Source organism: Blastomyces dermatitidis (genome assembly GCF_000003525.1).
Source record: "Blastomyces dermatitidis ER-3 genomic scaffold supercont1.3, whole genome shotgun sequence".
In the NCBI taxonomy this organism is placed as follows: Eukaryota; Fungi; Ascomycota; class Eurotiomycetes; order Onygenales; family Ajellomycetaceae; genus Blastomyces; species Blastomyces dermatitidis.
The window spans coordinates 6,105,293-6,118,045 of record NW_025544776.1 but is presented as its reverse complement, the minus strand read 5'-3'; the positions used below and the strand labels follow the sequence as shown (position 1 = coordinate 6,118,045).

The window sequence follows — 12,753 nt, the reverse complement described above, 5'->3', positions numbered from 1 at the left end:
TAACACCCAGGTAACGCCCGAGGCTCGCCTAGCCCCGTTATTTTGAATCGATTGCCATATGCTGTGCAGGAAAATAGGAGAGAAAATGAAAACATTAAAGGGAGACGTGAAATAAATATCAGAAAGCATTGTGGGAAGGAAGTCGTAAACTCCCAAAACTCAGGCGAGGGAAAAATGACAAGGGGGGTGAAAGCAAGAAGGGAGAGCATATATTATCATCAAATAAATAGAACATGACAATAAACACGCTAAGAGCAAAGAAGAAGGAAAGAAAAGTCACGAAAAGGAGGTCCAGCAGTGCAAGGGGGAAATCATCACCACCGGCCAAAGCCACCACCATAGACCATGTTGGAGTGATTGTACCCACCTTGACCCTGGCTCCCGTATAGTCCCTGCCCAGGGGTAGCACCAGCTGCACTCTGGTGCATTCTAGCCTGCAAGATACTCGGGTCCGCAAGATCTACTACACCACCTCCGCCGGAGGAAGTGTTAGCGTGTCTGTGCTTCTTCCCCCTCTTCTTCTGCTTCTGTGGTCCCGGGTCTTGGTGGGACCCATTATGATGGCCATAAAGAGAGCTGAGAAGGCCAGATACGGGAGCCAGGGGAGGGGGTGTGTTGTGCATCTGAATAAAGGGGAACATAAACTCACGCTTAGCAGCCTCATGCGCTTGAACGCCGCCACCACCACTCGTGCCACTTCGACCACGCATAAGTTCACGCATTAGGTCAGGGTTAGGATCTTGCTTGGTCCCAAGACCCAGGTTATTATTCATTGTGCTTGTGAAGCCGTGACCCTGAGCAAACATTCCTCCACCACTAATTGGGGGAGTGCCTGCAGTTTTCAAACCAGGGGGAGGTCCTTGAACACCACTAACGAAGTAATGGCTTCCCAAACCATGTTGGCCCGTCGACACATTAAGGGGATTTGGGTTAACGTTCTGCATTGTCGATGCCTGCTGGTTGACAAGCCTTTGGTTGGATGCGTTCTTGGCATTGGCGTCATTTACAAACGAGAATCTTGACGACTGCCTGGCATGTCCCTGCACACCAGTCATTTGTGGCATCTGGTTCTGATAGACCGCTGCACGTTGTTGAGGATTGTGCTCGAATGAGCTGGAGATGGAAGCCGATTGCAACTGATCCATTAACCCCATATGTTGTCCGCCAGCGTTTTTGAGTAGCAGAAGTTGCTGTTGCTGGAGGGGCGTGAGGCTCCTCCCAGCCATGTTTAGACCTTGAAACTGGTGGCCAGCAGAGACGGGCGATCCAATCGCAGAATTTGCTGTAGTCGTTTGTTGCGAAGGTGGCTGAATGGCACTAAGCGGTTCTCTAGTATTCCGCCCCGAGGCACCAGCTGAATGCATCTCTTCGGGCTCGCCTCCTAGTTGCGAACTGCCACCCTCGAGATTTTCTTCCTCATTAGTGTTAAGGTGAAGCAACATTTGGTTGTCAGTTTCCTGGTTCGCCCGCTCATGCTCCGCTTTCTCACGCATAGCACGACGCTTCACCCCACCGTAAGGATCAATCATGGAAGGGTGGTTTTCAATATACGCGAGCTCCTCAGGTGACAAGCCAGCAGTTGAAAATATAAAACGGAAGTCGGGACTGTTTACGGCTTTCACCAAGTCGTCCAGCACGGAAATTTCGCGCAGGCCAGGCGGCGACGGGGAGGCTGGTCGATTCGCACGCGAAGATGAACCCGAGGCCTCTGGTATTGTTGGGGTTTGCTGGCGAGAAGAATCTTGGGCAGAATGAGATTGCCTCTCAACACTACGTTTTAGATCCTCAATCTTGTTCACAACAGCATTCGATCCTTTTGGGCTTGGGGAAGAGCGACTAGCCGCCAAGCTTGGTCGTCGTGCACGTTGAACATGGGAGTCTTTATTCGCCCAGCTTGCAGATGATGGTAGAGCAGAAGAGTCGGTATTAATTCGATTACCAGCTTCATCCCGGCTATTTTGTCTCCGCATCGGCTGCGCGCCTGTGGGGATCTGGATGGGATGTGAGGGGGGTCTGACAGGTTGAGCATGGTGGGTGTATGGGGAATATGTGGAAGGACCAGGTCCAGTGGGTGGGTTGGGATGGACACGTTGTGATGATAGGGTGTTCATGGAGGATAAATCTTGGCGGCTAAAGCTGTCGTTATCCTCTCCAGTTTCGTGAAGGAATGTACAGTTACGGTTGTTACATTGCTCATTTCGAAGAAACGATGAGCAGTACTTCGTGGTTCCATATTGGGCCCTACATCCACTGATTAGTACCTAAGCTAACATGACGATTTAGACTTAGAAGAGCCAAAGACCAAAATCAACCTACCTCAGTACACGATCACCGTTTGGCGATCCATCTACCGCGGCAATGCAGGTTGCAGCATCAGCTTTACGAGCGAAGGTGACGTAGACACCGATGCCCTGGTTTGGGTTACCACCCGGTTTTGCCTTGCTAACAACAATCTTCTCAATATCACCGTACTGTCCAAAGTACTGGTCTCCGCGCAAGGTTTGTAAAAGTTGGCTTTCATCTCGTATCGTGGGGTTGAGGCCAATGACATAGACGAGGTTCTTCTGGACAACACGGACTCCAGCAAGGTTTCTCCGACTGGACGCTTCTATTTCTCGTTTTTCGGCTTCCCGCTTCTTAGCTGCGGCAGCTTTGCGATGTTTCAATGCCAAATCCGCTTTAAACCTGATTCGGTGGTAATCGGCATTAGCAGGAGGGCATAGCGGCAGGCTAATGAACATTAAGGGGTGAGACTCACTCATCGGCATCTGGAACTCGGTACTGGATTGTGCTTTCGTCATATACACGTCTACAGTTTGGACATCGACCTTCTTCACTATGTGTTTTTATATTATTGTAGCAAAACTGGCAGATCTGCGAAGAACATTAATATTAGCCGCCATCGTCGTGCTGAAGGACGATTTACCCCCTCCAAATCCAGTGGTAAAAGGATCTTGAATAGGAAAACACATACCTGATATCCACAGGGACATGGCTTGAAGTTCTTATCTGACAGGTCGAACTCTTCGATGCAAAGGGGACTATTGCGGCAAAAGAAGCATATAGGTCAGGATGGAACAGGTTATAAATGGGGGCGGGAAAGGACAACAGAGCTAAGCCCAAACTTACCATGACTCGTCATCATCATCGATAACTGTGTCATGTTGTGTACGGAATGACATCTCGACACGTCTTCTCCCAGCGAACCTAGCGCGACGCTTCTACAGCAATGAAGTTGATCCAGCGTGCCAGAACTCATGAACAAGTTGGGGGGGGGGGGGTCGCAGATCAGTAGAGAAATATTTTGAACGCGGCAAAATCCACAACGCCGCAGAACCGGAGTCGATAGCAAACGAAGTCAATAGGACAACGGGAGAAGGATACGTCTAGAGGACGTATAAGAGCGCACAGGAGAGTTACAGCGTCCTTGGTGCCAGTGTGGTGATGGCGAGAGGAGTTGAAGAGAGAAAAGACGAGGAGAAGAGGAAGAAAGAACGAGGACGAGCTTTCTGCGGCGCTAGGCCTTTTTTAGAGTTGTTTAGATCAGCGGGGTCATGTGACATGATCATTATGTAATCTAGCTATTCTTTCGTTCCAACGTCGCCCAGGATTACTTTCGGGATGTTAAACTACAGTCTTCCAGAGTATCTATCTCCTCTATATCCCAATTGATCCGCAACCATGGCGTCTGCACGGCCAGTCATGCGTCTGGGCACCAGTCGCTCCCTGGCCTCTACTGCTAGACCCTCATCCGCCCGATTCTTCTCCGCAGGCGGCTCGTTGCGACGGACGAAGGTTGTATCCACACCAACTCCAAACCTGCGAGAGGCACCTCGTCCTGGTCAGTCCACCCCTAGGCCTGTTTGAAGAGCGCCGGTGATCAGTTCTATACTTGCTAACGTTTTTCTGAATTTGTTTAGCTGTTGGGGAGTTGAATCGTCCCATTGTCAACCCCGTAGATAAATACGCCGAGCAGTCCGCGGGTCTACACAAATATGGCCAATACCTCATGTCCTGCCTACCGAAATATATTCAACAGTTCTCCGTCTGGAAAGACGAATTGACCATCTACGTCCCCCCGTCAGGCATCATACCCACTTTCGTTTTCCTCAAACAGCACACCGCGGCGGAATATACCCAGGTTGTTGACATCACAGCGGTCGATTTCCCGAGCCGCGACCAGCGCTTCGAGGTCGTATACAATCTTCTCAGCGTGCGTCACAATTCGCGGATACGTGTCAAAACGTACGCAGACGAAGCCACCCCGGTGCCCAGCATTACCTGTCTATATGACGGAGCTTTGTGGTATGAACGTGAGGTGTACGATTTGTTCGGCGTGTTCTTTGTGGACCACCCTGATCTCCGACGGATTATGACGGATTATGGATTTGATGGACATCCGCTCAGAAAGGATTTCCCACTGACGGGCTACACGGAAATTCGATATTGTGAGGAGAAAAAGAGAATTGTTGTTGAGCCATTGGAGATGACGCAGGCTTTCCGCGACTTCCGCGCTGGATCTTCTGCCTGGGAACAGGTTGGAGAAGGTATCGACAAGACACCAAGCGAAGTAAGTCAATTCTACACTCTTTTAGAGGACATCCCAGGCTAACCCATACACCCACAATAACAGTTCAAATTGCCCACCCCTCAGCCTGAAGAGAAGAAGGAGGAACCAAAAAAGTAGCACAGATATAGTGTATAACAATTTGTTTCCGTTTACGCTCGTGGATTTACTATTTCACCTTCCTAAAAACTCCAATTTTCCTAGTATCGATCTCATGTATATACTTCACTAAATCATGTCTTAGACTTGCTCACTATATTTCTGCATATCCATATGTCCGTCAAAACCATACCGACAAGACTAAAAAAAAATTAAGGAAAGAGGGTGATAAAACAACACAGTAGAGTGCCCGAACAAAATCACCGAAAAAATCCAACTCAGCTGCCCAGGACTTGAAACAAAACATCTACCTCCTTTTCGTCTTACTCTCAGCCCCCTGCACCTTCTCCAGCCCAGTTCCCTGAAGCAGGACTTCGTCCCTCTCCCACATTAACTCCACCACAGCCCCTGCCATTCCAGACACAGCGCACAACAAACCCACCTTAACCGCCAGCCCGATACATCCTACATTAACCTTGCGGGCCCTGTGCGCCGCCACATACAGGTCGATAGCCCAGAGGAGCATCCCGACAACTCCCACTGCCTGGTCCCACTGCAGGAACCACAGCGCACCTTCGCCAAAGGATTTTGCCTGGACGCCCGACCAGGGCATGGCGTTCAGAAACACGCGCGCTGGGTGCAGGGCAGTTGCGACATCCTGGTCGAAGAGGATGGGGAAAATGGCGGCGGCGAGGGACAGGGACCAGGCAGCGATATGTGGGACTGCAGTGATTGTAAAGGCGAAGGCGTAGACACGGCGGAGTGCGGAGCGGGTATGTTTGGCGCCTTGGAAATTGGGGACTGGAGAGCTGAATAGGGCCGTAATGCTGGTTAGTGTGGAGTGGATGAGCCAGAGCCAGATGGGCCAGGGTTGCCAGAAGGCGATGCGCTCCTGGGTTGATGGCAGGAAACTTGTGGTTGTTGTTTCGGGGAAGACCATGGCAAGAGATGGCAGGAGGTAGCCTAGGATTACGCTGAGGGGAATGAGGTTTACACCTGTGAGTGAGTGTGATGGGATGTCGATGGTTTGGCGGGCTGACAGAGTCCTTGATGTAAAGAGATGAAGCGCTGCGTAGATGGGCAAAACGACCCCGAAGGTAAATAATTGCAGGAGGACGCCAATTATCACAGGACTGTAATATCATAACTTGATTAGAATAGGTTTTTATATGTCGCTGTATCTTATTTACTAACGATACTCCATGGAAATCACAGATTGTCTTAGGGTATCAAACAATGCATCTCGACATACTACAAAACAAGAAATGACTTATTCCCAGCCCGAAACGTTTCCAGCAGCACCAACGACCACAGGCTGCCGATAGCACCAGAGAACTTCAACCCATACAAAGTTGCGCTGGGCGAGCCGCCATCAACCACCGGCCAGAAAAACGGTATTAGATTGGCAAACAGTTGGTCCAGCGCATGGACGCCAGTGATATCTGTTCTCAGCCGCTCGTCTGTTTCAGGGAGGATACCATCAGCTATGGCATGCTGAAGCATGGAAATAAAGCCATTCCGATGCGCAAATATGAAAATGGAATAGACGGCGAAGATGGAGAGGAGAGGGAGCAGGTATCTGATCGCTCCTGTACACATTGCGAAGGAGGTAGTTCGACTGTATTTACTCCTCAGGAACGTATATTGATTAGGATATTTGCATAAGTTTCTTGTTCAGGTTTGCGTTTCTGGGGGTTATAAAAATGCCAAGCCGTCTTCACATCAATTGCACATGCAGCTTATCGCAGATCTCGGGACCTTTTCTTTGTTTTTTTGCCTTCAGCCAGCCCATTTCATGTGAATCATTGTCAACTAAACAGTTAACTAACCCGCCATTTGAACCCCGTAGAATATTTATTGCTTGAACGTTGACATCAACATTATTTAACATTCGGAAATAATAAGAGTTCCTGATATACGTTATTCTAGATAATGAAGACATAAGATAGCGAATGTAATTTTCGCTGATAACTCTCTGTAGAAATATCGAAATATCACTTTGATCGAAATCAGCTGTTTCCCTTCTTCAGATAAATGCCCTATTCTTATTCTTATACTCCGTCCAGCACCTGTTGCAGTAGGTGTCACTCCCATGGTCAGGTCATGACACCCGTCCATAATTTCCCACCCCTTCATTTGGGGAGAAATATCGCCATAGCGTTGTTCAAACAAAATGGAAATGGAACCTCTAGGCTAGCGCCGTATGTGTCAGACACGGGGAGCTTTGATTTCTTCTCTCATCCTTTAACATTCCACGTTGGATGATGGGATGTGACATCGTGAAGTATATGTACTGTACATGCGCATGCACATTACATTTAATGACAACTAGCTAATAGGGAAACATGAAGCCAGTCGAGGCCAGAATGTAGCCAGAGTAGCCGGGTTCCTTGTCAGTTCCTTGGCTTAGGGATTTTATATGCGGTGGTAGGCAATGTAGAGGCTAATAGATGTGCCAGCCACTGGCGGGACCTGTCCGCGAGTACTAATCCTTCGGGATGAACTAGGCAGAGGGAGGAGCCAAATTTGCCAATCCAAGGTGGATTGACAGCGGTGAGCCTATTCTCAGAGTCATGATGTTGCTACCTGAACTTTGTTTGGGCTGCAACGCCTGGGATATGCGTCTAGGAACGAGGGACAAGAAGCAGTGAAGTTGTTGCGGAGTAACCCCGAAGAGGTTCCTTCTTACACGACACGAATGCTCGAATTTGAACTGGCCGTGCGTAGCATAGCAATTCACACTCAGCCATCTCGGAAACACTAAAAAGCGGTAAACTGGATACATGCAAGCTCCGCATCCAAACAATGTATCTGTGGAACGTCTGGAATAGCCGTTAAACTCCATCCGGGAAAGTTGGCCGTTATCTCAACTTCCCGCCCTGTCGACAGGTGCAGTGATTGGCCGCATAAAGTTCGGACAACCAGTCCATAACCCAACAGTATCGCGTCATTTGTTTCGCCAAAATGCTGTGAAAATAAACGGGCCACGTCCCGTACCCACCTAACGTGGGCTCATACGGTTTTCATGCATAACTGACTCAAACTCTAACATCCACTGACAACGGGTATAGAACCTAGCCAGGGGCAAAATACACGGGCTCTCCATTCATCAGCGCACTGGCGGTTTACCAAGTTCTTGCCGGGTATGAATGAACTTCTTATCTACAAGCGATGAAGGGTCGATGTTAAGTTTTGCCGATAAAAGCGGGGCGGGTGTCTTCCGCGCCAAGCTTTCGGCGATCGGCAACCCACCCTGTGCCATAACTCGGCACTGGCGGCGAAACCGGCAATTGTCAAAAGTTTCCCTTGAACTAACAGTTACATATTTTGCAGGGAAGGATTGAGAAGAACTGGGTCTTCACAAGAATATCCAGACAACTCGTCGACGAGGTGAATATTATTAATCTTCTTGGAGAAGGTTAGTACTATCTAATCGGACGCGATGGCATGACAAACCCCATAAAACTCCAATTCATCCCTCATAATAAATCAAATTGAGACCATTTGCTATAGAGCACCTATTTTTTACCGAAAGTTCGCTTCCTCAGCTATGTATATAAAAAGTTGCATCGAACAACATGCTTCTGTTTTTAATGGAAAGGAGAACAAAAGTAAAGCCCTCGTTAAAGTATTAGAAAATCCCATCTACTAAACACCTCCAAACGAGTCGAGTAAATCATGTAGTTGGGTTGAGATATCGCGCGGCCATTCGGGATCAGCGAAAATCATCGTAGAATTTTGTGTCAACAATATTTCGATCAGGGGACTCGTCTGGATCGTGGCAAACGGGAAAAAGTCCATGACATTTATAAGTGTGCCGGTTGCAAGATCGGCTAATTCGGATAATGAGTTGGTGGGTCGCACGTCCATGGCGTGTGTTGGGGACCGCTCTTCGGAGACGAGGAATTTATTACTCGCGCGAAGGCGGTCGAGTTCCTGGTCTAGTATGTTTGCAGACGGCCACATTTTGGCCATCTCCTTTAGGGCGATTTTAAGAAGGGCGATATGGTTGTCCGCAGTTTCAGTCAGGGTTGGTATTCGACGTGCATGTAACAGTGCTAAGATCGCAACAGCGATGTGCCACCCCGCCATACCTTGGAGAAACGAAATGGATCCCCGGGCTAAAAGGTCTTCGAAAATACGGGCAACGCAGGACGCAGAAAGGACAGCAGTGGTATATGCTTTGGGGAGCGGCTGGGAGGACTTTGTGAGGTAGAGAAGAGTTATTGTCGTGAGGTAGGGTAAATGTAGTTGGTGCACATCCCGGTTGAATGGAGTTGTGCGATTAGTTGCGATGGGTAAGCGCAAAGCTTCAGGTAGGGACTGAACCCAGTCAACCAAATGCCTAGCTAAATATCCCGGAAATTGTGTCGTTTCGGTTCTTTGCAACAGATATTTTGCAACTTTGCCAACATGGTGGGAAAGTCGAACCCAATATATGAAAATTTGCGCTCGGAAATGGTCCTTTGGTTCTGGAAAATCTTCCAGTGACGGTTCCCTGACATTGCAGTCTAAAGGGTCAATTATACAAGGCCTGCCCTGACATATACTTGTTAGGCGTTCTCTTGCCTGCGGGATTCGTTAGCTGATAAATTCGGTCATACTGAGCATATTCTTAGCTTACAAACAATGTCCACCAAATTCGTCGCCGCAAACCTGGAGATTCATTTGGTCGCATAACTTGCCCGGGCTTTGGCTCTCTGTGTATGCCGATTTGCTGTGCTAACCTGATGGCAACACCTGTCCACCACCATACGGTATCGAGGCTGGGGCTATTCGGGGCCGAACCCCACCAATAAAATAGCAGTAGCGCTTTCATGCAAGTTATCGGATTACTTTCATGGTTCCCATTAAAGAGTGCTTTCGCACGGTTATAGTACACAATCGGAGGGACATGCTGTAGAACTGATGGCTGTATTCGGCTTCCAAGAAGAGCCAATGCTTGATTGAAGAGAACAGAACGGGACTCCTCTTGCTCTGGGAAGAGGATAGAGCTGTCGAGAATGGGACACCACGGATAGCAATACTGAAAATAAGTGTCCATGAAACTTTCTTGCAGTGCCGGGGGAGGTAAATCCATAGGTTGTAACCCCGTTTGAGCTGAACCCAGCTGATTCATCGCAGCGGAGTTATCTAGCATCTGTGGAAAACTTGATTCGCTAGAATACAAGGAATTCTGGGCATGCCCGCTATCGTGAGTCTTCACAGGTAACGAGGCCGTCCGGGCTGACAGAAGCTGGGAGGTTGATTGGCGAATGCCTTCTGGCGTACTTGGATACGAGAGTTGCTGCCTCCCAACTCCCCCCGAGAAGTAAGAAGTGCTTTCTGTGACCATTCGGTCATCTGGCACTACCAGCTGAGCAGATGGTTCAGCCTTAACCTGAACCAAGCCATGATTGCTCAGTGTCGAATTAGAAGTGGGGTCGTATGGCAAAGAAACAATGGGCAATGAATCAACCGCGTCAGGATCGTCTAGGCTTCCATGCCGGATGGAAGCCCGATTACCTGCGCCGCGTTTGGATGGACGAATGCTTAAAAACAGGTCAATATGTGAAAATTTAATCACCCCCGCAGAAAATTCATGATACATACCGGCATTCATACCCAGCAACTTCGCATCTTGAGCATCTCGGAGATTCGCACTCGGAATTATTGATTTGGAGGTCACATTTGATCTATGATGCCGGTTAACACACATAGACCCAGGTTGCTCAGTTTAATTGCACCGGTTACCTTTTTTTCATGGCAACGAAGGCAGACAAGGCGGGCACGCTTATTGCCTCGAGGCCCTCTGCGGACCTTGGGCTGGGGTTCTGGTGTTTGGGAAGCCATGTCAGGCGTTGTTGGAGTTATGAGATGCTCGTGTATGATTGCCGATGCACCATTTTTATATCCACAGCTCGCCTGCGGACCGTTAGCCGTTTTGCTGCTAAAGCGCGTTCGTTAACTTACGAGATGCCGAGTTTGATGTTCCCACTGTCCCGATTTAGAAGGAGAATAGCCGCTTGGCCCAACTACCGCGCTGACTCAGCAACATTTCACGTGATTCTCGCCAAAATTCATTTTGCTTCAAACCTCGAAGCTGTTCAATGAGCGAAAATGTTGCAGCTATTTCATTGTTTGTGCGCAGCAGAACGCGCAAACTACGGTGCTGAGGAGTAACTATATACAAGCACTAACATGTCAAAACGGAAACGAGGTGACTATGAGAAGTCAGACATATCCAACCCGGATGATAGGAGACTGGGAATTCAAAGCACCCGCCTCGAGCAGAAGATTGAGCATGGCTGTCAACTAATACACCGAGCTCTCAAAACCGCCCGTGGTTTTGAACGTCAGAAGCTAGGACGTCGCCAAAAGACAGCTACAGAGACGAATGAAACGGCTCAGCTATCGCGAATAGAGGAGGAAATTCAAGCATTAAAGGTAGAGTCTACATTCTCGTTTGTGCTGTTCTGCCGAACTATATATAATTCGATCTTGAGTTGACAATTGTAGGGGTTGGATTTGGGGGTTACTGCGGAACGGCACTTGCTCAAGCATCTTGCAAAGACAAAACGGATTGCAGAATCACCAGCATTTTCGAGAGTGGCGGCGAGGAAGCCCCTCCCCGAAGGTCCAAAAAACGGACCTGAAGCGAACGTCGTAGCCCGTTTGTTCAAATCAAACCCTGTGAGAGACGTCTTACCGGGTATTTTGAGCGGAATACGGCAAATATTAGGCCTTGGTGATGGAGTACTTGTTGAGAAAAGCAGGACGCGCGAGACCACTCCGCCGATAACCAAACGGTTGAGCGCAGTGGAGGAGGAATCGAGATCTAACCGTCAGCAAGCCAATGGCCATGAAAATGATTTGGAAATGGAAGACGCAGATATGGAGCAATATAATGCCCGACTGGCATCTTCTTCAGAGTCGGAATCAGGATCGGACGAGGAGGGGGAGCGAGACAACGATAATGGTTTCCGTCGTAATTCGGCAAGATATGAACCGTCCCTTTCACCAACCCCTTCTACCGGGTCATCGGCCTCTATATCGAAAACCAAAACCAAACCTTCTAAATCGAATAATAAGAACCCAGAAACAACATTCCTTCCTTCTCTCACTCTGGGCGGCTACTGGTCAGGATCTGAATCCGCCGACGAAGACGCCGCCGCAGCGGGAATTCAACCGAGGAAAAATAGGATGGGCCAACAGGCTAGGAGGAAACTATGGGAAAAGAAATTTGGTTCAGGGGCTAACCATCTTAAAAATCAACCACCGGAGAAGGAAAAATCGCGTGATAGTGGATGGGATATGCGGAAAGGGGCTACAGCTCGTGATGAGATGAGAGGGAGGCGTGGGAGGGGAGGGTTTGCAGGGGGCATGTCTTCTCGAAGGGCCAAAGTCGATCGGGTTGCGCAAGCCCCGAATCCGAACTTCGAACAACTTAGGCCTCGCCCAGCCCCAGATCAGAAGCCTCTGCATCCTTCCTGGGAGGCTGCTAAGAAAGCCAAGGAGCAGAAGAGCAATGCTGCTTTCCAGGGTAAGAAGGTCGTATTCGACTGAATCCTCTATGAAAGGCACCGAGAAGCTGCGCTACGCGAAGAGTCTCTTGCATCATAAACTGATTGCATTGCTTTTGCATGTGCTCTTAATCGTTTACCATTTTTCTACAGAATGACTACCAATATACACCATATAACCGAGCAATTTCGTTTTACAACGTTACTGGATCTGATATTTGAGTTGGTGCCATGGCCTGCCTTTGTGATATTTATCTCTAGCGTTTCTCATTTTCCAATATCCAGAGCTGCCCCGTACATAACCTTTGTAGGAATAGTGGTATCACATATTCCATATTCTTCAAATTTCACACCCAATCAGTGTTTGCGTGGTCTAGTCCTCCTATCGCAAACCGTAGCCTATAGTTTGTATTGTTACAACAGTAGGAGCGAACTTCACACATATCTCAATCATAGATCAATCGACAAGTAGAAGTGGGAATGCAGAAGCTGAAACATAACGTGGAGATTATGATTACAAAGCGGAGTAATTTGGGCGGGTTGGATCAAAACTTAAGAACTATTTTTAAACCTCTTTCTTGCCCG

The 12,753-nt window shown here is 48.6% G+C and overlaps 5 protein-coding genes across 6 annotated transcripts; 2 read left to right on the top strand and 3 right to left on the bottom strand.

The window, feature by feature from the left end:
• Nucleotides 1-314: 314 nt before the first annotated feature.
• Nucleotides 315-3,182, bottom strand: BDCG_03489 (CCR4-NOT transcription complex subunit 4; the record flags this gene model as incomplete). Its single annotated transcript, XM_045419099.1, has 5 exons — nucleotides 315-2,241; nucleotides 2,317-2,685; nucleotides 2,759-2,874; nucleotides 2,975-3,041; nucleotides 3,130-3,182. The coding sequence occupies 5 exons, from the start codon at nucleotides 3,180-3,182 to the stop codon at nucleotides 315-317; spliced, it is 2,532 nt and encodes an 843-aa protein (XP_045275513.1).
• A 434-nt stretch (nucleotides 3,183-3,616) lies between these two features.
• On the top strand, nucleotides 3,617-6,602 carry BDCG_03488 (NADH-ubiquinone oxidoreductase 30.4 kDa subunit, mitochondrial). The gene is made up of 3 exons (XM_045419098.1): nucleotides 3,617-3,841; nucleotides 3,921-4,570; nucleotides 4,634-6,602. The coding sequence occupies exons 1-3, from the start codon at nucleotides 3,682-3,684 to the stop codon at nucleotides 4,685-4,687; spliced, it is 864 nt and encodes a 287-aa protein (XP_045275512.1). The 5' UTR covers nucleotides 3,617-3,681; the 3' UTR covers nucleotides 4,688-6,602.
• On the bottom strand, nucleotides 4,623-6,545 carry BDCG_03487 (uncharacterized protein). Its single transcript, XM_045419097.1, has 2 exons — nucleotides 5,919-6,545; nucleotides 4,623-5,799 (listed from the first exon to the last, which is right to left on the bottom strand). Exons 1-2 carry the CDS (start codon nucleotides 6,263-6,265, stop codon nucleotides 4,974-4,976), a joined length of 1,173 nt encoding a protein of 390 aa, XP_045275511.1. The 5' UTR covers nucleotides 6,266-6,545; the 3' UTR covers nucleotides 4,623-4,973.
• A 1,047-nt stretch (nucleotides 6,603-7,649) lies between the features above and the next one.
• Nucleotides 7,650-12,725, bottom strand: BDCG_03485. Of its 2 annotated transcripts, XM_045419096.1 has the most exons (5): nucleotides 10,619-12,171; nucleotides 10,400-10,570; nucleotides 10,259-10,341; nucleotides 9,291-10,197; nucleotides 8,034-9,235 (listed from the first exon to the last, which is right to left on the bottom strand). In XM_045419096.1, exons 2-5 carry the CDS (start codon nucleotides 10,496-10,498, stop codon nucleotides 8,315-8,317), a joined length of 2,010 nt encoding a protein of 669 aa, XP_045280465.1. In that variant the 5' UTR covers nucleotides 10,499-10,570; nucleotides 10,619-12,171; the 3' UTR covers nucleotides 8,034-8,314. The 2 variants fall into 2 exon arrangements, with proteins under 2 accessions (XP_045280464.1, XP_045280465.1); XM_045419095.1 differs by having other exon boundaries at nucleotides 7,650-9,235; nucleotides 10,400-12,725.
• On the top strand, nucleotides 10,777-12,750 carry BDCG_03484 (NADH-ubiquinone oxidoreductase 30.4 kDa subunit). Its single transcript, XM_045419094.1, has 2 exons — nucleotides 10,777-11,092; nucleotides 11,165-12,750. The coding sequence occupies exons 1-2, from the start codon at nucleotides 10,847-10,849 to the stop codon at nucleotides 12,209-12,211; spliced, it is 1,293 nt and encodes a 430-aa protein (XP_045275510.1). The 5' UTR covers nucleotides 10,777-10,846; the 3' UTR covers nucleotides 12,212-12,750.
• Nucleotides 12,751-12,753: the final 3 nt, after the last annotated feature.